Genomic DNA, 27,994 nt, shown 5'->3' on the forward strand with positions numbered 1-27,994 from the left:
TATGCATACAGTTTTTATAACATGTTTAGGCAATGGGGCCTGTGTCCTTCGGGAAACAGTGCATAAAGAAGAAACAGCACAAGTGGACACCCACAGGCCTTGAAAATATTAAAAGCAAAGTTAAAAGAAACTCTTTCATAAATCACTCCTTGTCCTTTCATTGTATTTTTCTTCTTATGAATTGAATGCAATTGCTTGATATCACAGATGGTCCCAAAGTAATTCAATAATCATTCAAATAGCAATTCAAATAGTAATTTAAGGGATGTATGTATATTTTCCTGCATGTTGTAGGTTCTCCCAACAGACAAATTCCATTAGATAGAACTCTCTCTAAACAAATAACTTCAGAAAAATAAACTATTTTTTGAAATAATTCAAAAGAAAAAGAAAACTTAGGTTATGTTCATGAGTCAAAACTGTTACTTAATATATGAAGAACCAGGCAAATGAGATCAATTTTCAAGAGCTGAAGCCACACCTGAGATGATCTCGATGCTTAGACTATTAGCCAAACACAGCTATTACAATAATGCTCAATGATACAAATGAAAATATGTTCACATTAAACAAAAATAGAGGCATCATAGTATAGAAATAAGAAGTATTAATGACTTTTCCTTATTTGAGAGGAAAAATATTTAACATAGAAATTTTTATCGGAAAAATATTTTTATTTATTTATTTTTTTTGAAAAATATTTTTAAAAAATTTATTGACTAGGCTACATTGCATAATGGAGATGATGAAAAGAAGTCAGTGATTTGAAAATAGATACTAGAAATTATCCAGTGTGAAGAAGAAAAGGGGGGAAAAGATTGAAAAAAAATTACAGAGCCTGAGGGATCTCTGAACAATGTGAAAGTGTCTGATATGGAAAGAATGGAACTGTCAGGAGGAGAGAAAGAGAAATAATGAGGAAGGAAATATTTGATGAAATAATGATTAAAATTTCCCAAATTTGGTGAAGACATAAATTTACAAATTCAAGAAATTCAGAATATGTCAAATAGGACAGATTCAAAGACAACCATGCTTAGGAACTTCATAGCCACTCTGCTAAAAACCAAAAATAAAGAGAAAACTTGAAAGCAGCTAGAGAAAAAATGACAAATCACCTACTGAGGATTAATGTTTAATCACAGACTACTCATCAGAAAGCATCAAGACCAAAAGACTGGAACATCTCTAAAGGACTAAAAGGAAAAAAATTTGCAAACAAAATTCTACACCCCCAAAAATATCCTTCAAGAGTCAGTGTGAAATAAAGCCATATTCAGATAAAAGAAATTAAGTAAATCTGTTTGCAGCAGTTCTGCACAGGGAATGCTAAGAATCATCTTTCTAGGATGAAGTGAAACAGTGCAGTGGGAAACTTGGATCTTTAAGAATGGGTGAAGAACATCAGAAATGTTTATTTCACCAAAACTATACCTCAATAAAGTTGATTTTTAAAAATCTCAAGGTAATTTTCCAAGGAAAGTTCTGAATGTAAACCACTGCCACAATTGATATCAAAGGCAGAGACAAGAATGTGCTCTGCTGCTAGAGAATTCTCTCTCCTTCATGCAGTGCATCTAGCTGGCACTTAACAACAGATCAAACTATTTGCATGGCTTTTGCTTTAGCCAGGAATACCTTTTTTGTTCCACCTTCAAATGCTGTTTTGTGTGATCTAGAGCTACTTCGAACTATAACAACAACCACAAAAAATACCATTTAAAGATACCCAAATTATCTTGTTCATCACTGTAAATGTCTTGGTTACTGTACTACAATTTCAGAAATCAAATTTACACACAAAACTGGGCCAATTGGTTTGATTTTTTCCTCCCCACAGTATAAAGAAATGGAAATAGAAATATGCTGATCCCTTAAAAGTGTCATCCCTCTTAGTTCAATTCAATCCTGATATTCCTTGGAACAAAAGACTTTTTGAAACTCCTCTGCATTTGACATAACTACTCAATAAAACACCTGATCCTTAAGTGGATCCTGTACTAGAAAGGAGACATTATTGAGGTCAACTGACAAAATGAGAATGGGAATGGCAGAGTAAAGTATTACGCCAAGGTTAAATTCACTAAAGGTGATAACTGTAGAATATCTTTATTCTTAAGAAATACTTAGGTTTAAGGAAAAAGGGCTATAGTATATGTATGACCCTCAAACATATGTATACACATACATGTAATAGACACAGAGAAAGAAAATAAATGATAAAGCAAATGGAATAAAGTGTTACCAATAGATGAATCTGGATAAAGAGTATACGGGGTGTTTTTTGTATTACTTTTATTTATTTTTTTTTTTAATTTTTTTTAATTTTTTTTTTAATTTTTTATTTATTTATTTTTTTTTTTTACTTTTATATTTACAACTTTTCTCTGAGTTTATAGTTATACTAAATAAAATATCTGGAGGGGAAAAAGGACTGTGGAGACAATCCAGACCATTCTGTATGTAAGTGGTGGCCCTTGGAAAAAATGATGGTTCCTTCTAAATCACTGTATTACAAGCCACTATAAGCAATTAGAAGGATCCAGAGAAATGTCATAGACACATAACATCCAATACTCTTTCCTTGCTTAAGCACTGTAGTATGTATTCCTCTTGCTTCATGTTACCTAGGACACAGTTTTTAGGTCTATAAAGAAGTACATGGAGAGGGGGAAAATACATTTTTCCTCATGGCACTTTTCTAAATATTCTCTCTCTCTTCCTACCTTTTGCTCTCTCCTTCCTCTCTCCCCAACTCACTGCTTCCTCCCTCTCTGTGTCTCCACCTCTATCCCATTTTTTCATTCAGTCAGAATTAGGAACTCAGAATTTAATTGTTGGTCTTAAAAATACTTACACAGGCACAGTTCTTGATGTTCTCAGTGAAGATTTTGAGGGGAATGCTTTTTGGCTGCTCCTTCTCTTTGGCTAGCATGATGTACCTAATCCAATTCGATAGTAACCCAAAAGAGAGTAGGATAAATTACCTTACTTTCAAATCAATTTATGTTGATCATATTTTCAACATACTTCGTTATTTTTAAATGCATATAAATAAGCTCAGCAAAAAAAAAAATTGGGGGTTGGAAGGAAACATGCAAAAATATTTCAGGAAAATAAGCTGTGACTAGGAAAACAATAGATCACTCTTGTCATGTGAGATTTGACCAGCAGATCCAGGCACCAAAGCTTTCCTGCCTAGACCGGAGGGCATACTAGCACCTTCAAATGTAGGAATGAGAAGTTGCTTTGAGCATTACTTGGTAGGGTAAACTGCACTTATGGAAATTTAATATATGTTTTGAGAATAATGTTAGCTATAATCATGAGGTTGGAAAGTGGGGGAAGATGAGAGTAATAACCAGAATTTCATAAAAAAAAAAGCAATATATGGATGTAAAGGAGAGCAGGTTATTTGTAGTAATGGGCAGGGTACAATTAAATAAGAAATCATTGGAGGATAGTGTAACAATTCGGACTAAGGGGAGGGAACATAGTTTGGGGGCACTGCTTTGAAGAGATCTACATTTTTTTCATCATGGGTTAAAGACTTATAATATTACACTGACAAAATACCTTTGAAGGTAAGAACGCCATTTTTCCTTTTGTTCTGAAGAGCTGCAATTTAAAAAATGAGAAGAAAAAAATTGAGGAACGTACGATACTCCTACTAACATATTAAGATCACCACTCCAGACTAAAAATATGAGCAGCCAGTTGTTAAGGGATGTGGATGTGTAAATTGTACTCCCCTTAGAGTGGTTTTGATGGACTCCACTCTTCTGTGAGTGGTATTAAAGCAATGGGAAGTAGATCCTAAAGAGGGAGAAAAGTTGATTTCAAATCTGAAAACTTAATTGTGACTATGTGATGCAAGCTATGAGATCACGGGCATGTTGTTAACCACTCTGATATTTAGTTTCCAGAACTGGAAAGGGGTTAAATTATAGCTCAGAGTGTTCCTGCAGCTGCAAGGGCTATTCAGATATAAAGAATATTACCATTCAAATTAAATCACATTTAAGAAATTTAGCAATTTGATGGAACTGTCTTGGCTCAGAAACAAGAATATCTTTTTTGGAAAAAAACACCTGTAATAGTTTTATTTCCTTATGCATATGGCAGATTGTAATATGTTAAATTAGTTCCTAAAAACCTTATTCTTCATCACTGTGATCTTCTGAGAAAGATCAATCCCCTGACGCAAAATTACTAAAGATTAATATTTTCTCTGCTAAAATTTTCACAGCATTTAATATCCAAAGTTGCAAATGTCTTAAGGCTCATTCACACGTGGACTTATCACTTACCAGCATTCTTTTTTATTGTGGTAAATTACACATAAAAGAAAATTGACCATTAGTGACCTTTACTATATTCATCGTTCTGTGCAACGATCGTGACTGAACATGTTTATCACCCCAAAGCAAACATGTGTCTATTAAGCAGTCACTCTCCCTTCCCTCCTGTCCCTAGCTCCTGTACCACATTTTGTATATTGTTGATAAAAACTTGGTTTCTTCTTTCTTTCTTTCTTTCTTTCTTTCTTTCTTTCTTTCTTTCTTTCTTTTGGGACAACTACAACAGAGTGAGGTTCAAGGTCTCCTCTCCAAGATCCTGCCCTCTGATTCCCAGGAGGTATCTGCATGTTTAAATCACCGGAATAGATTTCTTGAGCAAGTACTATTAAAGGGTCCCATTAAATTTGAGAAATTGCTTTTACACTCCCAAGTTAATTCCCTTAACAACAGTATGTAATTATACAAATAAATTGATCATGCCATTGAATACTAGGTTGCCTGAATTGCTGTGTACAGATTATCTTAGTTGGTAACGATCTGAAACAAAATAGGATTCCATTGAGGCACTAAACTCAGATTATTCATTTGATTCCATTGAGTAGAGTTTAGTTGTGTAAGACACATTCTTAGGCTGACATGAGGATGGGAATGTGGCTCTCGACCCTGGATATCCTGAGCAGACACCTCTGAGTTTACAGGGATCATGCCACACTTGCATCTCTGTTTGAAACATCCACACCCCAAGCCTCATTCCTGTTTTACGCAGTTGCACTTAACACACTGCTTTCTTCTCCTCACCCCACTCCACCAAAATCTCGCAGGTCATCATAAAGGTAAGACAACAAAATTTGAAAAACCATTGATCAAAACCGAAGGAAATTACTCCAGTAGTTCCCACTATACATTATCTACTTGTTTCCTTGTGGATATAAGCACCTTCTTACGCAGAGTACAAGGCAAAACAAGTGTCATGGGAGGTCAAGAAGTGAGTCACCAGCTTGGTAGACAATAGATTACAATGTTATCCTTTTCAAGCCATGTAGATACAGGACACCAAGGCATCGGTCTTACCTGAAGGTGGCCACGAAGTTCACCGTGGGCCAGCCCAACACAAAGGACCTCCCAGAACGGATGTTGGCATCTCCCACTGTATCCATGCAGTTGGCAATCCACATGGTGTTCAGTGGTATTTTCTTTTTTATCTTAAAGTTTTTCTTATACCTAGAAAGATCCCAAACAAGACCTCTGTTAGTTCATTTCAAAAATGTTATGGGAGCAGCTGTGCTCTTTAGAGACCAGTTCTCACTGCTCCAGGGCAAATCATGTCTCCCGCATCTCTATTACCCTCTGTGCACACACAGAAAATGGTTAGATGGGCCTTTGCAATGTGTGTGTTGAGCAAACTCTGGCTTGGAAACCTGAAAACACTTCCTCTAAAGGCAGCAAATAGCCATATTTTTGAATGGTGAGTATTGAGTAACCACTGTATATTTTAGAGCTTTGTAGGAAAACCATTCATTCATTTTCTATTGCTGGATTTGTTACTTATTACAGATAATTTTTATGGCTAATATTGCAGTTAATTATTCATTTATGACTTGCATACTTCAAAAAGTGTTTGAGGGGCTGAAGAAAGGTACCTGATACATGACTTATAAAAACAGTTATATGCTTTTTTTTTTTTTCCTTAAGAGAGACAAACCAGCGGCACCTGGGTGGCTCTGTCAGTTAAGCATCCAACTCTTGGTTTTGGCTTGGGCCACGACCTCAGGCTCTTGAGATCATGCCCCTGTGTAGGGCTCCCCATTCAATGAGTCGGATTCCTCGCTCCCTCTGCCCTGCCCCCCACTCATGTTTACTCTCTCTCTAAAATAAATAAATAAATAAATAAATAAATAGATAGATAAATAAATAAATAAATAATCTTTTCAAGAGTGTGAGGAAGACAGATGAAATCGAAACAAAAACATAAGCTTGGATCAGAAAGATTTAAAAGTTACTTTCAACGTTAATTTACAAAATATTTTCTAGCCTTTGAAGCATAGGTTATTTTCAATTTCCCTTCTTAAAATTTTGTCCATACCATTTTCCCTTAGATTCTGGCTAAAACAAAAAAATTGTTAGCCTACAGACTGAGCCCAACTGAAAAATCATCCATCCATCCATCCATCCATCTGTCCATCAATCAATCCAAGATCAGTGGTCCGGAGGTCTTATATGTAAGTCATGGATACTTCCCGTTTCTCTGAGGAATAAGAAGGGGTGAAATGGGTTTTTGATAATTTCTACCTAATCCTCTTTGACCTCAAAGATGAAAACCACCATTGATTTATTTTGGCTGATTAATTGATTAATTTGGTTAATTCATAACTTTGACTCGCAGGTGGGCTTGAGATTTAAATAGTTACAAGTCCTATAAGGAATGCCTGGGGAACTTGGATCCTCCACTCTGGAACTCCTTACTATTCAGAAACACATGTGGAAAACACTGAACTAAACTGAGATGAAAGCCACCTCATGTGCAAAAATCCCTATGGCTCCACTGATTCATGGAACAATTAGAGCAAAACTCTTCAGTGGGATTTATGAAATAAAAAAAATCTTTTAGGAAGCCCACTTGAAGGATAATCTAGATTCAAACTTAGGACACAATGAATATAAATATGATGGATACCAACATCTTTCCACATTTTTTTATTTCAACATTACACCCAAGTGCCTGTATCTCTGTGCTTGAAGATTTTTATGGAACATAGTCAATTAACAGATAAAATCATTTTTCTAGATAGTAATTCCAAAGGCATTGTCACGTCAAAAATATATGGCCAAGGGGAATGATAGACAGGTATCTGCTTGTTCTTACACATTTTTTTCTTTCTAATATAGGTATCTGTGTATATACAGACCCCTAAGATCCTGTGTGGAAACTTCCAAATACATTGACCTGGAAAAATCCATCCAATAACCTTAGTTCAATAAGGCACCAGGATTAGTTGAACCAAGGAATTTTCCTAGAGCCCAGTGTGTGGTTTCTACTCTCCTACAACGTTTTGAACTCTTATCATATGCCAAGCTCTGTTCTAAATATTTTATAAATATAAATATAAAAAATTTAATCCTCAAGCAACTACACTAGATGGTCTCTATTAGCTCCATTTTACAAATAAGGAAACTCACAGAAAGTTTAAATAAATTGTCAAATGCAGGAGACAGGGTTTGAACCCAGACAGCCTAACTCCTAAGCCCATGTTTGTAACCACTTGACCGTGAAGTAACCTTTTCATCTTTCCTACCCTCATCCTCATTTCTGTCCCCAGAGCCATCAGGCTTTCTCGTGGGATTTACACTGGGAGTGAGAGGATAAATCTCAAGGCATTATATCAATAAAACCAGTTGCTAGCTTGGAAATATTTACAACGTGTACAACAAAGCTTTATACTTTAATAGATTCTTCTAATGTCTTACTGTGTTTCCTTACTCTCAATCACTGACCCAATTGGATTATCTCAGCAGAAATTAGAAAGTGTTAATCTACTGTAAACTGACTCAAGAAGAAGAGGAGGAGAACTGCAGTTTTTATTTCTAAAAATAGTCATTTATTATAGTTGTATTAACATGATGTCCTTCTTGCTTTCCACTACCTTAATCTTTATGCCAGAAGGTAAGCCCCAGTGAACTGTGGAGTTTTGCAGGATTCTAGGGAGATTTCCTCTGTTCCAAGATAGAGGCATTCTCTTACAAATGTTGGGAGAAGGGGTCATAGTCTATTCTGTAACTATTCGTCATTTCACCGACAGTGAGTTAATAGTCATCTTCATCTTTTGACCAAATTAAATTCATTTTTTATTTCATTTCTACATTCCTTAATAACTAATGATGAGGAATGTGATGTTTAAAAAGGGTGAGATCTAAGTTCAGTCCCTTTTTCTAAATTATTCACGGGTCTCTACTAGTACAAATACCTTAATATTTTATCAAATAGATACTATTCTCTCTTTTTTAAAGATTTCATTTATTTATTCATGAGAGACACACACAGAGAGAGAAGGCAAAGACATAGGCAGAGGGAAAAGCAGGCTCCCTCTGGGGAGCTTGGTGGGGGACTTGATCCCAGGACCCCGGGATCATGACCTAAGCCAAAGGCAGACACTCAACCACTGAGTCACCCAAGGGCCCCAAGTAGATACTGTTCTTAAAAATAACATAATTTTTATTTCAATTTTTAAAGTACTTTAAAGTACTTTAATTTTTAAAGTAATTTTTATTTGAAAAATAACTTATTTAGCATTCTAATGAATATCAAAAGTGATAAGGAAGGTTCCATTTGACTTCAATTCTTGCGAACACAACTTTCTAGTGTATGAAAGAAGTGACAAAAATCCCCAAACAATTTTCACTATTATTAACATCTTGTACAACTAGAGAAATAGAATTTCTTTGTGAAGAAACAAACATTTAATTCCCCTCATTGTTACACACAAGACAAAATTCACTAATTCTGACCGAAAAATTGGTAGAAATTAATCAACTATTTATTCAACTTCTGTTAAATTCTGTAGTGTCAACCTAAAGATGAGAGAGTCTCCAGCTGAAGCCTGAGGGTGAGCTGAGGTAAAATGGAACCTGGGTCACCCTACCCCCTTTTTATTGCTAATTGGAAAAATTAGGCACTAAACTCAGATTATTCATTTGAATAGATTGATTGAGGGTATTGATTCCTCCATGTAAGACCAAGGCATGACAGGGATTAAATATGTTGGTTACTTCAGGGGCTATTTCTTTTTAGTTTTTACTTCTAGAAAAAAAAGGTAAATTTTTTCATATTAACAGTGATCATAAATATACCCAAATATTTACTATGGGAATGATCTCATAGTAGTTTTCTAAAGATTGTGGCAGGCATTAAGTGCTGCCTGCTACTGCTATGGATGAAATGGTGTCTCCCTCCCACTGCTTTCCTGCCTTCTTACCATAAAGCCCTCTCTGCCAATATCATCATGTTTGGAGATAGAGCTTTTGAAGGTAATTAAGTTTAAATGGGATCATCAAGGTAAGGTCCTAATCCAGTAAGATGGATGGTCTTGTGAGAAGTGGGAGAGATCTGTATGTGTGTACATACATGCATTGAGGTAATGCCTTGGGGCACACAGTGAGAAGGCAGCCACGTGCAAGCAGAAAAAGAGCTCTCACCAGAACCTGACCATGATGATATCTCGAACTCGGAATTCTAAAATCTGTGTTCTCTCTATATCAAAGACCTTGGCTTAAATATGAAACTCAAATGCCTGTGATCACTTACATTTTCTAATATTACCAATGTATAATACAAAGTATATAAGATAAACTTTTGGGAACCGAGTCCCTTTCAACGAACATTAACAAATAAATTGATAAAGATTTTGTCATATAAAAACCCTTGAGTAGACATAAGGACATATCTCAAAAGCAATATGTGAAAGATGAAAAATGTTCAACTTGTTTTGTCTTAATGAACTATTTGAAATAAAAATTCAGCCCTTCAATAGAGGCAACTCTCTAGTGGAAAAACAACACTATCTTTATATAAAAATCTTTTTAGCAGAATATCGTAGGCTCTGTAAAACCCGCTGAGAGGTAGGCAGCACCCAGGACAAGAAATAGTTCTGGTAAGAAAAGGAAAGTCTTCTCCTCTCCCTAAAGGCTATAATACTTACAAAGATGAAAAAAAAAAGAAGAACATATTCCCCTTACAAATTGAATATGAGTGGTCTGCAAGGTCCTAACAACCAGGAAATGAGTTTGCTATTTGTTAGCATGTCTCTTGGGCTAAGGATGGAAAGGTACAACATGGTATGTGAGGAAGAACATGGCCTTGTGATGAAGGCAGGCCTGGGTTGGAATCTCTTGCATGATTTCCCTATGTATGACTGGACCATTTCTGAGACTTCCTCTGTCCCCATTTTCATCTCTGCAGCCTGTTGATGATAAAAAATATGGGCCTTGGAGTGCTGTGAGAAAAATTTTCTTTATGCATGAGAGATACACAGAGAAAGGCAGAGACATAGGCAGAGGGTGAAGCAGACTCCCTGTGGGGAACCTGATGTGGGACACGATCCCAGGACCCAGGGATCACGACATGAGCCAAAGGCAGATGCTCAATCACTGAGAAACCCAGGTGGGTGAGGCATCTGTGATGTTCCTAGTGTGGTTCCCAGCATGCATCCCACATATTTTGGTCTCCCATACTCACTTTGGTTAAATAAAGAGAATGGTAACTAGTCTGCATTTTTAAAATAATGACATGGGCCTCTATCAAGAGGAAGAGAGTCTTTCATATGGACCTCATGCCAAGGCCTGGACATTCTTTTTCTCTTTGGCCTCCTTATGACATCACCACCTTCGAAGTTACATCTATGGGCAATTTCCCTAGTCTCAAATATATTTTACTACTATCTTTGCCTCTGATTTTTTGATAGCTATATTTCCTTCATTTTTCAATTCGCTAAGCGTTCTGATCTATTTGTTACCAAGCAGACTGGAGTTAGTTGTTCACTCAATGTAAAGGAAGGGTTGCTTTCAATAGTGAAAGAATCTAGGTGTTCATGGAATGTTGTATGAAATTCAGGAAAAAAGAGAGAATAGAAATGGTAGCACCACATAGTGAATAAAAGCCTGTGCTTTGAAATAAATAGACCTGATTTCAAATGTAGACTCTGTCCATTACTAATATGGTAACCTGGGCAGATCCATTAGACCTCTGAGCATCAAGGTTCTCCAATATAAAAATACTCCCATCTCACAGGGTCGTTGTAAGGTTGGACAAAATTAGGTACATAAAGTTTTTTAGCATAGTATCTGACATGTAGTAAGCCCCTGATAAATTACTATTAATGTAACTCAGATGAGTATAGCATTTTGCCAAATTATTACTAGCATGTCTTACCTATGACATGGCATAACTGGGATCTAGGGTGAAAGCAGTAAAAAAAAGAGGGAGTTAGTTTTTTCGCAAGACCATAGCTTCTTGATATTTTGTTTGTGGGAGTGTTCTTTGTCTTCCATGTTTTGTGAATAATGCAAACAGAGATGGAGTAAGTAAACAGGTGACCTTCCATGAACTGCTCCCAGACGTTTATTGAGCAATCATCATGTTCTAGACTGGATATTCGATGCATTTGTGTTCAGGGTTGAGAGGAAAGTGCACACAGTCGATTCTTTCTCCTAGATTCCATCTATCTGCTCCATCTTTTTTTTTTAAAGATTTATGTATTTATTCATGAGAAACACAGAGAGTAGAGAGAGAAGTAGAGACACAGGCAGAGAGAGAAGCAGGCTCCCTGCAGAGAGCCTGATGTGGGACTCAATCCTGGGTCTCCAGGATCACGCCCTGAGCTAAAGGCAAAGATAAACCCCTGAGCCACCCGGGTTAACCTGCTCCATCTTTCCTTTTTACTAAACTGCTAAGATAGAGCCCTGATACCATCCATCAGGACTATGGCCTCCCCTAACTACTCTCCCTGCTTCCACTCTTGCTTACCCATCCATCTATTATCTAGCAACAGTCAGAAAAATTTGCTAGAAATATAAATCAGATTTGGTCAGTCCCCTAGTTAAAAATCCTTTGGCAAAATATTTCCACTTTTTTACCATGGCCTGTGAAGACCCTGTGTGACTAGACCCCTGAGCATAGTATCATATCTGATAGCATGGCCTATGCTCTGGGCTCTAGTCAAATCAGGCTTCCCTGAGCCCCTCTCTCTGAGGGGTCAGATTGTACCCACGTAGGCCTGCAAGTCCCTCAGCCTCGACGGCTCAGGCACATTGTCTGGGAATGTGGCTGCTTCTCTTCTCATAGATTTGGTTTTAATGCTCCACCTCAGAGAAGCCCTCCTAGACTATTCCTCTCTAACACGTTCCCACCCTCTCCGCACAGCCCCCTATCCACCTTCTATCAGCAGCACTAATCATTATCATTCCCCCTCTTATTTTGCCATTTGTAAGTCCCAGGCAGGAGAGACATTGGCCTGTCACATTGGCAATTGTATTTGCTGTAGGGACATGACACAAAACAAGACCTCCAGAAGTACTCATGGAATGAAGGATTCAAGCATTGGCAAACACAAAAGGGAAAAAATGTAATGTTTTCGTATAGTAAGGGTTAATGGGAATGCAATTTTTTGGAGAATCACAAGAGCACGAAACATGGTACACCTACTTGGTATTAGACATCAGTAATAAATCGCTGTACAAGAAAAGCTGCCACTTCTTCCTCCTCCAGCCTTTCTTGAGCTCAACGGGACCATGGATGAGCAGGGTACGAGTGGCACCCTCAGATGATGTAGTGCTTTCGCTGTGGGTGTCCACCTCCACAGACGAGCTCTTCCTACAACACATCAAACACAGAGCAGCTAGTTACTGGTCAAATACACAATATAGTTTAATGCCAAGTTTCAAGGTTCACACAACACTAAAATGTAGTCTCAACCCCCAAAGCAGAGCTCCAGAGCTCAGAATCAGGGATTCCTGAGTTACCGAAAGCTATAGAAAGTGGTGAGGTCACTTGGGAAACTGATGCAGAGGGAGGACAGTTTCAAGGACAAAGCCCTTGGGCCTGCCAATACTTAGAGGTGTGGTGGAGAAAGCAGCAAAGCTCATTGTGAGCCATTAGGTAGGCAAAAGCCAAGAAGCCAAAGGTAGAGCACATTACAAGAAGGTGAATGAACAACAACAATAAACAGGACAACTTGTGGCCTAATATAAAATAAAACAACGTGTGAAGAATCAATTACAAATTGCTTTTATGTTAAGATAAAATGAAGATAACTGAAGATCCTGGAAGTTGACCCCCATCTTATCTAATTCAATATTCAAAATTGGGGTAAAAATTCTCAAAGATCAGCAAAAATATTGGAAACCTCAGAAAGTTTCTGCACACAAGAGTTTAGCTATTACTTGGCTGAGCTCTGACAGGAATTCCTGGTCAAAATAGGTACTAAAACAACACAATTGAACAGAATGTAAAAATTCTTTCATAACTAGGACAGGTATTTTCATAGACCCACTGAAAATTCTGTCTCATGGAGAGAGAGAGTTGGCTCTCTCGTGGAGCCAAGAAAGTGTCTCCGCCTCCCCCAAGGATGTATAAAGCCTGCTCCCTTCTGCTCAGCAGCACTGAATCTTAAGAACAGGAGCAGCTTTTCAGGAAGCTGGTGCTGAAGTGACTACTTAGTTTCTATGTATTAGAGGAAACAAAAGAAAACAACAGTTCCTGTTATTGCCGGTCTGTTTGGATGATCAGAAATAGTGTATCAGAAGACTACCTCATGCGCTGAAGCCTTGAATGACCACCTGTGAGCTCAGCATGCTTTCTGATTGACGGGAACATCCTTTTCTCTTCAATTCGTGGGACGGGAAATCAAGGGAGTCTACAGCACTTGGCAGAGTACTGTCAACTGCTTGAAGCCTCAAGATTCCGCAGCGGTCCGCGGTCACTGCCATTATGATGTCACAGATTCAAAGCTCATGCTGTAACTGCCAAACTGACATACTGGTTTCCTTTTCTTGGCCTCCAAGTTTTGATTTTTTAAAAGTAATCATTTTATTTTGAGATAACTGTAGATTCGTTTGCAGCTATAAGAAATAACACAGGGAGATGACATCAGTTTTTTTTACAGATGGAGTCTTCCAGAGACACTTCCATCACCACAAGGGTCCTTCCTATTCCCCATTTACAACCACACAAATTTCTTTCCCCCTCCACCACCTCCTTAATCCCGGGCAATCACAAAATCTGTTCTCCATGTGTAAAAGGTTGCCATGTCAAGAATGTTATACAGATGGGATCACATAGTTTATGACATTTGGGGATTTGCTTTTTCCCATTTGGTGTAACTGGAGATTCATCTAGATGGCTGCAAGGATTCACAGTTCATTTCTTGGTGTCCCTTAGTAGTACATCATGATATGGATGTATCACAGTTTGCGTAACTACCTGTTGAAGGAGTTCAAAGTGTCTGCAGGTTTTGGCTGTCACTAATAAAGCTACTATAAACATCTGTGTACAGGTTTTTGTGTCAGTGTGAAGTCTTCACTTCTCTGGGCTAAATGCCCAGGACGGGAAGAGCCAGGTCATATGCTAGCTATTTTGTTGTTGTTGTTGTTGTTGTTGTTGTTTTTATAGTTTTTTCTTAGGAACTGTCCAACTGGTTTCCAGAATGGCTGTGCCATTTCACATTCTCCCCAGTACTGTATGAGTCATTCAGTTTCCCCCCATCCACACGAGCATTTGGTGTTGTCATTTTTTATTTTAGCTATTCTGATAGCTGTGTAGTGTGATATCTCACTGTGGATTTCACTTGCATTTCCCAAATGGTTAGTGATACTAACCATTGATTTGCCACCTGGACATCTCCTTCAGTGTCCAAGCACCTACAGGAGCCTGTTAAAAACATGTTACATGAAGACAGTGTTCCCTTTCCACTAGGAAACTGATGATTTTACAGATGACGAGGCTCCTGCGCATACAGGTTGGGCTCTGAATCCAAGCAGCCGTGACGTAACATGAAGGATTCAAATCCAGGTGACTCAGGAGGTCACGCAGCTTCCTGTGAGGACCCCCCACCCCCACTCTTCCCACATGGACAGTGTCTTTCTTTGACAACTCTGGAGGACTGAAATTTGATCCTACAGACAAAGTTTGTGGTTTCTCTTACAGGCTCCTGTATCAGGCATGTGAAAACCTATCTTTTATGCCCCACTAGACTCTATGGACCTCAAGGAAGGAGTCTATGTCTGATTTATCATTAAATTCTCACAAACATTGACGCATCAGAGGAATCAAAAAATTCTGTATTGAACAAGTGAATGAAATAGTTTTCTGGCAGGGATGGACAGGGAAAAGGCATGACATAAAATAGTCTTTGTCTTATTTACTTTATTCATTCAACGGATAGTGTTTGAACCTGTACTAGGAGAAAGGCACTTGATAGGTCTGGGCAACAGGGAGCCAGGCCCAAGTCTCACAAAACCAGGATTTAAGTGAGGAGGGGGGAAGACAGATATTAAACAGAGAATGCCATCAAGAACTGCCTAACACAGCCTCTGGAAAGTACTGCAGAGGAAAATTAAAGAGTGAGATGAGAAATTTAGAGAGGGACTTGACACCTGATTTCAATTATGGAGAGGAAGACTTCTTTGACGAGCTCATTTGAAATGACCTTTAAAGAATGACTTGGGACTACACAGAAGAGAGAAAGAGGAAGAAAGGGGGAAGGGAGGGAAGATACATTTGTCAGTTGAAGGGACAGAATGTGACTAACTGATGTTTCAGAAACATGGAAGACTTTGCTGGATTGGAGACACAGGCAGAAGGTACAGGAGAGTGAAATCGGCCTGTAAATTAGGTAGAGGTGAGAGCACAAGTCCTGGTAGTCCTTTTAGACTTTATTAAGGCTTCTCATCTTAAAACCAAACTAACACAGAAGTGGCATGTAGATAGTGGCCTCCAGGCTTCAAACCACTTTTATTAATTTTTTATTATTTATTTTTTTAAATAAGTTGATTTTTTATTGGTGTTCAATTTACCAACATACAGAATAACTATTTTATGTATTTGACAGAGAGAGAGAGAGATAAAGAGACAGTGCATGTGCACAAGAGGGGGGGCAGAGAGAGAGAGAGAGAGAGAGAGAGAGAGAGAGAAGCACAAATGGTGCTGAGTATGGAGTCTGACCTGGGGCTCTGTCTCATGATCCTGAGATCATAACCCTGAGCGGAAATCAAGATTCAGAAACTTAACCAAGTAAGCCACCAGGCGCCCCTTCTCACCACTTTTAAAGGACAAGTGCTAGTCTGGCCATGCTTGACTGTATTCAGAACCATGGAGGCTCATTGGGCAACACTTTCTGGCCTCCCATCAAGCACCTGTCAAAATCTATTTCAGGTAAAAAATAATCTATTTCAGGTAAAAAAATATAGGCAGACTTCTCTCTGCACCTTCCCCAATTCTCAGAATATGTCCCATTCTCTGCGTCTCCCTTCAGAGAGGTTAGAGATTTAGAGGCCAGGAAAACTTCTCTCCTTTTAGAATCTCGTCCTGTTGATCAATTCTGATATGCATCAGACTCACTTGGGAGGCTTTTCAGGCACTCATTCTGAAACTGCCTCCCCCAGAGCTTCTGATTCATCAGATCTGGAAAAAGCTCTTTGAGTGATTCTTACACGTAACCAGGATGGTGAGTCACTGGTTTTAAGGAATTAATTGAGAAAGATACAGTTTTTGATAGCATCTTCTCCTTGTAGTAAAGCAAAGGAGAGAAAAGTTTGCCTGAGAAAGCTAAAGGGAGCTTTCTTTTACCATGTCACAGTTACCTTTGCAGTAATAAAGCTTAATTTCTTCCATAATACCATTGTGATTTATTTTAATTTGATGAATGAGCTCTAAAGAGAATAATAATGATGGGGTCTGTTTTCTTTTTTCAAGACTTTATTTATGTATTTATTCATGAGGGACACAGAATGAGAGAGAGAGAGAGAGAGGCAGAGACACAGGCAGAGGGAGAAGCAGGCTCCATGCAGGGAGCCTGACGTGGGACTCCATCCTGGGTCTCCAGGATCATGCCCTGGGCTGAAGGCAGCGCTAAACCACTGAGCCACCTGGGCTGCCCGGGTCTGTTTTCATCTATTTCACCGAACACCTATGTTTTCACCCTAAATATCAAATAGAAGAGATACTGTAAGGTGATCTTTATGCCCATAATACCGTATTATTGATCTATTGTCCATTTTTGTCAATACCATACTGTTTTGATTATTACAGCTTTGTAATATATCTTGTAATCTGGGACTGTGATACCTCCAGTTTTTTTCTTTTTCAAGATTGCTTTGGCTATTTGGGGTCTTTTGTGGTTCCATACATCCTTACGAATTACTTGTTTTAGTTCTGCGAAAAATACTATTAGTACTTTGATAGGGATTCCATCAAATCTGTAGATCATTTTGAGTATGGAACATTTTATTAATACTTGTTCTCTCATCAATAAGCATGGAATATTTTTCCATTTGTGTTGTCTTCAATTTTTTTCACCAATGTTTTATAGTTTTTCAGTGTGTATATAGATATATAGGTCTTTCACTTCCTTGTTTAAGCTTATTTCTAGGTATCTTATTATTTTTGGTACAATTGTTAATGGGACTGTTTCTTAATTTCTTTTTTTGCTCTTCATTATTAGTGTATAGAAATGCAGTGGATTTCTGTATATTGGTTTGTATCCTGTGACTTTCCTGAACTCATTTATCAGTTCTAGTCCGTTTCTGGTAGAATCCTGAGGGTTTTCTACATATAGTATCATGGCACTTGCAAATAGTGAAAGTTTTACATCTTCCTTACCCATTTGGATGCCATTTATTGCTTTTTCTTGTCTGATTGCTGGGGCTAGGACTTCCAGTACTATGCTAAATAAAAGTAGTGAGAGTGGAAATCCTTGTTTTGTTCTTGACCTTGGGGAAAAGCTCTCACTTTTTCACCATTGAGTATGACATTAGCTGTAGTTTTTTCACATATGGTCTTCATTCTGTTGAGGTATGTTCCCTCTAAACCTACTTTGTTGAGTTTGTATCATGAATGGATGTTGTACTTTTAAATGCTTTTCTGCACCTATTAAAATGATCATCGTTTTTACCCTTCTCTTGTTGATGAGATGTATTATGTTAATGGATTTGTGAATATTGAATCACATTTGCATACTAAGAATAAATCCCACTTGATCATGGTAAATGACTTTTTTAATGTATTGGTGGATTTGGTTGGCTAATACTTTGTTGAGGATTTTTGCATGTATGTTAATCAGAGATATTGGCCTGTAGTTCTCTCTCTCTCTCTCTCTCTTTCTCTCTCTCTCTCTCTGTAGTGTCTTCATCTGGTTTTGATATCAGGGTAATGCTGCCTTCACAGAATACATAGAAGCTTTCATTCTTTGTTTTTTGAAGTAGTTTGAGAAAAGTAGGTGTTAACTCTTCTTTATATGTTTGGTAAAAAAATTTTTTAAGTATTTTATTTATTTATCCATGACAGAAAAAGACAGAGGCAGAGACAGAGGCAGAAGGAGAAGCAAGCTCTACTCAAGGAGCCCGATGTGGGCCTCAATCCCAGGACTCTAGGATCACAACCTAAAGGCAGATGATCAACTGTTGAACCACCCAGGCATCCCTACATGTTTGCTGAAATTTACCTATGAAGCCATCTGGTCCTGTACTTTTGTTTTCTTGGGAGTTTTTTTATTACTGATTTGATTTCACTGCTGATAATCAGTCTTTCAAATTTTGTATTTTTTCCCAACTCAGCATTGAGACGTTATATGTTTCTAGGAATTTATCCATTTCTTCTAGGTTGCCCAATGACTTTGCATATAATTTTTTCATAATATTCTCTTAAAATCCTTTATATTTTTGTGGTATTGTTATTTCTCCTCTTTCATTTCTTTTTTTAAATAAATTTATTTTTATTGGTGTTCAATTTGCCAACATACAGAATAACACACAGTGCTCATCCTGTCAAGTGCCCCCCTCAGTGCCCACCACCGAGTCACCCCCACCCCCCGACCACCTCCCCTTCCACCACCCCTATTCATTTCCCAGGGTTAGGAGTCTTCATGTTCTGCCTCCCTTTCTGATATTTCCTACCCATTTCTACTCCGTTCCATCCTAGTCCCTTTCACTGTTATTTATATTCCCCAAATGAATGAGACCATACAATGTTTGTCCTTCTCCAATTGACTTATTTCACTCAGCATAATACCCTCCAGTTCCATCCACGTCGAAGCAAATGGTGGGTATCTGTCATTTCTAATGGCTGAGTAGTATTCCATTGTATATATAAACCACATCTTCTTTATCCATTCATCTTTCGATGGACACCGAGGCTCCTTCCACAGTTTGGCTATTGTGGACATTGCTGCTAGAAACATCGGGGTGCAGGTGTCCCGGCATTTCATTCCATCTGCATCTTTGAGGTAAATCCCAGCAGCGCAATTGCTGGGTCGTAGGGCAGGTCTATTTTTAACTCTTTGAGGAACCTCCACACAGTTTTCCAGAGTGGCTTCACCATTTCACATTCCCACCAACAGTGTAAGAGGGTTCCCCTTTCTCCTCATCCTCTCCAACATTTGTGGTTTCCTGCCTTGTTAATTTTCCCCATTCTCACTGGTGTGAGGTTGTATCTCATTGTGGTTTTGATTTGTATTTCCCTGATGGCGAGTGATGCAGAGCATTTTCTCATGTGCTTGTTGGCCATGTCTATGTCTTCCTCTGTGAGAATTCTCAGGTTGTACTACAAAGCTGTGGTCATCAAGACAGTGTGGTACTGGCACAAAAACAGACACATAGATCAATGGAACAGAATAGAGAATCTAGAAGTGGACCCTCAACTTTATGGTCAACTAATATTCGATAAAGGAGGAAAGACTATCCACTGGAAGAAAGACAGTCTCTTCAATTAATGGTGCTGGGAAAATTGGACATCCACAAGCAGAAGAATGAAACTAGACCAATCTCTTGTACCATACACAAAGATAAACTCAAAATGAATGAAAGATCTAAATGTGAGACAAGATTCCATCAAAATCCTAGAGGAGAACACAGGCAACACCCTTTTTGAACTCGGCCACAGTGGCTTCTTGCAAGATACATCCACGAAGGCAAAAGAAACAAAAGCAGAAATGAACTGTTGGGACTTCATCAAGATAAGAAGCTTTTGCACAGCAAAGGATACAGTCAACAAAACTAAAAGACAACCTACAGAGTGGGAGAAGATATTTGCAAATGACGTATCAGATAATGACAGGAAATTTGCATCAGCTCTCAATGTGGGTAGGAGACTCCTGATACTTTACAGAACGAGATCTTAGGTTTTAGACAGGCTGGGAGTAAGAGTCAGGACTGTGAAAGTCTAATGATTCCCCTCCTAATGTCCAGTGGTTCACATCTCTTTGATAGATACCAGGCTATGAATTTGTGGCTAAACATTTCCACTGCCTTCTAAGCTTGATACCCATCCTGGATCAGTATTATGAGTAATTTCTATCCTGATTCTGGCACTCTGGATTTTCTACTACCACTAATTGATCTCTATAAAGAGGGAAAAAAGGGAAGCCCAGGCCTTGGCAGTTAAGTGTTCACGCCGCTACCCTTTGCTGCCCTCTACTGACCATATCTGGAAATTACTTTTAACCTTCCAAGTCCTTGTCCCAAAGGAGATAGAGATACTGCAGTGAGTGAAACCAGGCACACAAAATTTGAGATGCATCAAAAAACTAAGTAAAGAAGATATGATATTTTAATGTAATATTTTTAGAAGTCAATTTTCAAAAAATACATGATGAACAAAATACCGAAATGTACCCTAAAACAGTACTACTAGCTTATATGTACAAAGACCCTGCCATCCATTTTTCATTCAAGAAAAAGGTCTAATACCACAGTGGAAAATCATGCTACCAGCGCTGATGAACCTTTTTCATCACTCGCATATTTGGGAAAAAGACCCAGAAAATTTAGAATAAACAAAAAAAAAAAAAAAAAGGTGCAAGTGGAAGAGATATTAGTAGACTCCTGAGGAAAACAAGAGAACGGAAAAAAAAATTAAGAAAACAAAACCAACAAACATCTTTAGAGTCAAGAAGCCAAAAAAGAGGTGGCTACAAAATAAGAACAAAGGCAGATAAATATTTCTTGTATATTAAAGGTATCATCGACCAAACTGAATAGAAAGTCTTGAAGATTGAGTTCAAGGAATCCTATTTGACCTTGACACTTGGAACATTCATCTTTCAGTTTGCCTGACCTAAGGTTACCCTTTTTTTTCCTCAATAACTAGACCTATTTAGTCCTTCAGTAAGGAGAAAATTAATCATTGGAATAACAGAAAAGCTATTTTAATTGGTAGAATCAACATACAAACAAAGCTTGGAAGACAACAAGTGTAAAAGAGAATCTAATATTAACACTGATAATATGAAATACTGGAAGTCTGAATATTAAAGCAGCAGAGAGATATGGAAGATAATGTCACAGATTTTTCTCACCTATTTATTTATATAGCAAGAAATCAATTATATACTGTGTAAAATTGATGTAACAAAATAGAGTTTAAATATACTATTTAAAATGATAATCACCAGAAATATCAAAGCAATGTAACTGGAAAAGTGTAGACATGGATGGATCAAAGAAATAAGTTTCTCATCTTCCAATAGATGCTATCTAAGGTTGATAAACAAGATAAAAGGAGAAATCAAGTATTAACACATATTTCAGAGGTACTGTGATAACCACCAGGAGAACAGAAAATACTTAAAAACAGGGAGCTGGAAATGAGTTGGGGAACAAGTTCAGGCTGAGAATTTACTTTTCCCTGGTATCATTCTCTACTGCTTGATTTTTAAAGCATGTGTATGTATTAATTTTAAGTTTAAAAGTTAGAAGAAACAAAACCAACTCGACTTTTTGCAGCTGCAGCTCTTGGCACCACTTCCTTCCCATCTGCAATCTCTCTCCTTACCCCAGTAGTCCAATCCAATGGAGGCAGGAGGGAATAAGAGACTAGAAAAGTTCCTGTCCTGGGGATCCCTGGGTGGCGCAGTGGTTTAGCACCTGCCATTGGCCCTGGGCATGATCCTGGAGACCTGGGATCGAGTCCCACGTCGGGCTCCCAGTGCACGGAGCCTGCTTCTCCCTCTGCCTGTGTCTGCCTCTCTCTCTCTCTCTCTCTCTCTCTATCATAAATAAATAAAAAATTTTTAAAAGCTTCTAAAAAAAGTTTCTGTCCTGAATTTAAGTTTTTTGGAATATTTTTGTTTTGTGCTTGGGTTCTATCTTTTCAATGTGCAACTCTTTGGAATACTAACTTTTGACTACTTTAATCTGTGATATCTAGATCCTCTTTAAAGTTTTGCTAAACTTTGTTATCTTTCTTTTACTTCTTGACAAAAGACTAATCTTGACTCATTGCCTCTTACTGTGATTACAGTATTTTATTTTCTTAGAATCTTGATTCTGTCCAACTACTGCTTTGCCTGGCCCAACTCAACCTGCCTAGGTAGGAATGAAACGTCTATGGACGAGAGATGACAATTATCATTTTCAGAATAAATAAAACTTCATATACTAGTAAAACATAGCACTAAGGGAGTAGGGTGATGTTCTTTATCCCATTCCTCATGCATTTTAAGAGGAGAGTGTACTTCCCTGTCCTAGAGAGAACAGACTTGGGAGAATGTGGGAGGAGAAATTCTCTCTAGACTTGTGGTCTCACAATCTTGTACCAAAGTAGCCAAAACATGAGACACAAGACACAAGGAAATGAAGAAACCAGAATACCTATCTACATTTTTGAAGAAGGCAATAATGTCTCAAATGTCACTCTCTGAGAGAAAGTAGGTAATATATATGGGAGACCACTGCACACATCACCAAAACAAAACAACAGCAAAAGCAAAGGAATACCTATATTAAACATGGGGAAGCACAACTATTGATGGGCACTTTCTGCTCAGTCATACAGATTCACAGGCCGTGGATTCAGTGCTGGTGCAGCTGGCTCGCTTGCCACCGGACCTAGACCAGGTCCTCGCTGTCTCCAGCATAGGTGCTACTAAGTTATCTGCTGTGCTCCGATAGCAGTATCAGATGACATTACATAGTCACTTAATTGGTGTACCACAGTTTTGTTTGTGACAACTTCTATAGTGGACAGTTTCTTTTGTGACTGCTGACCCCTTGGAGACTAGAACTAATTAGAGATTTGAAGCAACTTTGAAGAGGCTGAAGAAGCTATACTCATTCCTGTGAAATCCCAGGACACAGCTGCAGCTATAGGAACCTCGGCTCTAAGTAAAAGCCTCTGGCTTACACTGAGCCAATTGTATAAAATGGAGAGTGAGAGCATTTGGACTTTAAATAAAAGCTCCATGAGCTTTTCCTTGCAAGGGGATTTAGTTTGTGGGGAAGTTGAGTAACAAAAATCAGTTTCATATTGTTCAAATTTGGGACATTTTCATATTGATATAGTTCTCTGTATTCATTTCATAAAGTCTGGTGAGCTATTTTGGACAACATGACTGGGCATAATTAGTGATAAAAGAAATAGAATTAGAGAGTGAACTTTCAGCTTAGTACTATCTGACTCATGGTGCTAGTCTTTTATGGGCAAAAAGCAAAATGCCCTTCAAGAAGTCCCAGAAGGACTCTGTGTAGGGAGAAGCAGACATGGGGTCTGTGTGAGCACAGCAGCACTGTGAGCATGCACCACTCGGCTGAGAGGGACAGCTGCCTGGTCCCCTTCTGATGCCTGAGTACAAAGGGTTATGACATTGTTTCTCAGCCTTCCATCATGCGTACACCGCCTTCATGACTTTTCTACAAATACATGTTTTTAAGTATTCAGCATGGACTTTACAATCTTTGCTCAGGGTAATATGTGTTAAAACATGTTAGGAAAAAAAAAACAGGTATCTTTCTGACTACAGATGAAAATGCATACATAATTAATAAAACTGAAAAAAAAATGCCTGGGAGTATGCTACTTAAAACAACTCACATGATGCCAGTGGAATCCACAATGTAATATATTTAAAAAATTAAAAAGCTGGCAAGCATTAGGAGGGATGCGTGTTATTCCCCTCTTCAGGATTCGACTCCAATCCTGATGACACAACATGGTGTTGGAGAAGAGATTTGGGGTCGCTCTCTTCACTTTCTCACACCATCCCAAGCAACGTAGAGCAGACCTTTTTAAGACCTATAGAAGCTGTGTAGAGCTTTTGTACTTAAAGAGTTTCTTGGTCCCCTATTGGAGTGGGCTTGAGTGAGGACAACTGCAGTTGTCTGGCCATCCCATGGCTTGTTTATGGAGATGCAGTAGCAAACCCTGTTTTTGCATGACGTCTAAGCCTCTACCCAGCTTTACTAGGGAACCCTATAATTTGGATGATAACATACATTTCAATTGCCTGCTGTGTCCCCTTTCTCGAACTGGTTCCAACCCGTAAAGAAGCCCAAATTCCAACACAGCATGTAGTTACATAAACAAGTGAAAGAATGAGAGAAGAAAACATTGATGGAAGAAAATGCATGCTGCTATTATACAGCAAAAATACTATGTATATATAAACATTTAATGATAGCTTATTTTGAAAAAGTGTTTTTTAAAAAATGAATGCAACTCAATACTCAAATAGTGTTGAGTTCTCCTTCCCCAACTTGCAGGTACAGTCATGTAGTATTCCAGTCTTTCTGGCTGAGTCCCTGCAGCTGGAGCAGGGCACCTTCCGCTGTTGCCGAGTTTCTGAAAAACAGTGAGAAAGAATATTAGTTTAGGGTCAGGCCTGGGGCTAGATCCTGGATATCTGAAGTTCAGCAAATTACCTGGCCTTCCTGAGTCTCAGGTTTTATACGTGTAAAATGGGAATAACCCCTCTAGATTTGCTGTGAGGATTAAGTAATAATGCATGTGAGTCAGTGACACTGCCGTTCAGAAAGAAATTCAGATCCATGTCTAGGTATCCACTGGGTATGTCCATAACTAGATAGTTTTGGAAGAGGTTTGAGATCTTTCCCTTGCATGGATAGTGGAGTATGTGTGGTCGTGCCTATAATCAGAGGCTTTTGTTAGCACAGATAAAATGCCAAAACAATAAAGATTTTGATGTCATGTGTTCCTTTGTGCAAACAAGCTTGCCTAGCAAAATGGTGCAGATAAACACAGATGAATGGAATTTATACAAATAAATGAAAATTATGTTTCTCTAGTATAAAAATAGATCAAATGGTAAGAGCACAAAAATAGGTGAAATGGTAACATAAACTGACTTTTGTAATCAGAGGGTCAACTCTTGACATTTTCCTCTCTAAGCTTTTTCTGATAGTTTTGTTGCTAAGGCTACCATGTTTTTTGCCAGATTGGAAGAGGATTGTCAACTCTAATGAAGATTAAGTAGATTTCCCAACGAGATTTTTTAAAAATAAGCATCAGTTAATGCTGCTGGCTTTCAAAGCCATATTCATGAAGAATGGAAAGATCTTTAAAGAGTTGCTCTTAGAGACTCCTAAATCTGGGAAACGAACAAGGGGTAGTGGAAGGGGAGGTGGGTGGGGGGATGGGGTGACAAGGGGATGGGCACTGAGGGGGACACTTGAAGGCATGAGGACTGGGTGTTATGCTCTATGTTGGCAAATTGAACTCCAGTAAAAAATAAATAAAAAATAAATAAAAAACAAAGATCTGCTCTAAGAAGGTGTAACTAATAAAATTTGAAATTTAGCAGCATTTCTATTCCATAGTTATTCCAACACACAAGTTTTTATCATGGTTACATTGTACAAAAATAACTTAAAACAGAACTTTACATATTTAATAAAAAGATGAAGATATTATTACTTACAACTTTAGCCAAAAATTAATTCCCTAAAGAGTAAAAGGTTATTTAATGAACAATTCTTTTGACTGGTTGGGAAAGTGTTGCACAACGGTTCACAAATTCACACTTGATTTATTCTTTGAACGATATAGATAACTTACAGGATTCAGTCATCTGTCTTTTGGTTCCTGCCATTAATTGGTTAAAGTCATCTGAGGACAGTGTAATTACAACGCTCCCAAAGAAACCTGGAGTTTTGTAAATACAGTAAATGGAAAGTAATGTGTTATGGACATTCAATTGCTAAAAGGATGTAAAAGGGTAGGAGCCATTAGGAAAGGTGAATACACACTTCTCTTGATGTGCTTGCTGAGGAGCCAAATGAGCTTCTTGATCATGGACAGAAGAGACCACCTAAAGTTTAAAAAATGTAGAGCTGTTTGTGTGTCCATTGATCCTGCAATTCTACTTGTGCACTAAAGCAGGAAAGTTAAATGAAAAATTACCTAGCCAATACAGGTGCTGTGTTTTCTTCCTCTGATGTCTTTATATCTTTGTAGCCAGAAATCCCAATGTTAATTTCGAATAGGAAAGGCTGAATACTAAAGTTAAAAGTTCACCTTAATTTGAATATTGTAGCATTAGTGACATCTGATGAAAAAAGGAGTTACAGGGTAGCATTATTTAGGTATCCTGATCTTTCTATCACTTTCATCAGATTTTCGCACAGCCCTCTCCCCACGTCCATGGGAAGAGTGTACTTTCTGGCCCCATTGAAGTTTGGCTTAGCCTTAAGGCTTACCTGCATCAGTGGAATATGGACAAAAATGTCAGTGTGAACGTTCTGAAGATAAGCTTTAGGAGTCCTGGTGAGCCATTGCCCCTTCAATGATAGAAGGAGACACGTGCCCTGCAGATTTGCAGGGGCAAAGAAGAAGACAAGCACTCCAGATAACCCACAGACTACACGGGAAAAAATTGTTATTCTATGGTTGTTTGTGCAAAAGCCAATTAATACATGAGACTATTACACACCTCTGTGTGAATTCCCATGGAGGCTTGACTCCTCTCTCCAATTGATGACACTGGGAGAAGAATCCTGGAGACGTGTGGTTCAGTCCCTTCTGGGGCTCTATTTCAGACCCGGATAGGCCCAGTTGGAACATGTTTCCATTCCTCTACCTATGGTAAGCAAAACTGAGTCAAGAGTCCAGGGCAGGCCCATTAGGCTCTCTTAGAATCTTGGTTTCACTGTATAACATGGTGTGGAAGTCATGTAGGGCTTTTTTTTTCTTCCAAACATTTATTTAAATTTTAATTAACATATAGTGTAATATTGGTTTCAGGAGTATAATTTAGTGATTCATCACTTACATATAATACCCACTGTCCATAGGTCATTTGCAATTCTTACATCAGTTGGTTTAAATATCTTCCTCTTAAGGTGGACTTCAAGGTATAGGAAAAGAGGGCAGGACAAGTTTAGTTGGAGCCATAGGCTAAAGCTTTTCCAGTTGAGCTTTGCCAATAAAGCTTGTAGCGTGGCTCCCACTCAACTCTAATATATGTACTAGTAGGAGTCAGTAGTGGTATAAGCCACGAAGTATAAGTGGTAATATTAGGACTTTTTAATTTGGCGAATAAAAACAACTGACAGAAATTTAAGTATTATCCATGATCTATTAAGAAAGTTGCTACTGGTGAACATTTTTCATGGAATGACCACATTATTTCTGGTTATTTAGCAGAGGCATTTAGTGTTTCCTAAAGCAGTTACTGCTTTCTAAAAAGAATTTCAAACTTTTGTCCCAAAAGTAGGACCAGATTTTTTTAACTCTTCATATTTTTACTGAACTTCCAGTTCTGCTTTCCTTCTCAACCTAATGTTTCATGTTTAGAGGTTACAAACAGCACAGAATTTAAATGCTTTAATCTTACTAGTGTCCACATTGTAACATACCTCATGTTTGGAAAACCAGACTCTTGACCATACCTTAATTCAACATCATTTTCCTTTCTGCAGAACTGCTTTTCTTATTCAGGAAAAGGACATATGTGGGTGGACCTCAATTAGATAGCTTCAACAATTCTCCAGGCAATGGGCTTTCACAATAGCATTCACTATACCTGTCATCAAATACTGGCACTTATTTGTCTTGCAATGAGAGAATTGCCTTTTATTCTTAACAAGCAGGCAACTGGATCAAAGAGATTAGATTACTCAGGTGAAAAAACAAATACATAATGAGATAAACCTGTGTAGTAACTGCCTGGAAGCTTGCCATCTATTTTCCTCTCCATATC

The 27,994-nt window shown here is 38.1% G+C and overlaps 1 protein-coding gene across 1 annotated transcript in view; it reads right to left on the reverse strand.

The window, feature by feature from the left end:
- LOC140598707 (rho GTPase-activating protein 20-like) overlaps positions 1-25,301 on the reverse strand; it is a 43,112-nt gene extending 17,811 nt beyond the window's left edge. Inside the window, exons 1-7 of the mRNA XM_072757233.1 lie at positions 24,699-25,301; positions 24,504-24,618; positions 13,601-13,910; positions 12,496-12,663; positions 5,373-5,522; positions 3,577-3,618; positions 2,858-2,942 (exon numbers count right to left, since the gene is read on the reverse strand). Coding sequence (XP_072613334.1) covers positions 2,858-2,942; positions 3,577-3,618; positions 5,373-5,522; positions 12,496-12,663; positions 13,601-13,665 — 510 coding nt within the window. The 5' untranslated portion in view covers positions 13,666-13,910; positions 24,504-24,618; positions 24,699-25,301. The remainder of the gene's footprint in view (positions 1-2,857; positions 2,943-3,576; positions 3,619-5,372; positions 5,523-12,495; positions 12,664-13,600; positions 13,911-24,503; positions 24,619-24,698) is intronic.
- Positions 25,302-27,994: the final 2,693 nt, after the last annotated feature.

Source organism: Vulpes vulpes, chromosome 4 (genome assembly GCF_048418805.1).
Source record: "Vulpes vulpes isolate BD-2025 chromosome 4, VulVul3, whole genome shotgun sequence".
NCBI lineage: Eukaryota > Metazoa > Chordata > Mammalia > Carnivora > Canidae > Vulpes > Vulpes vulpes.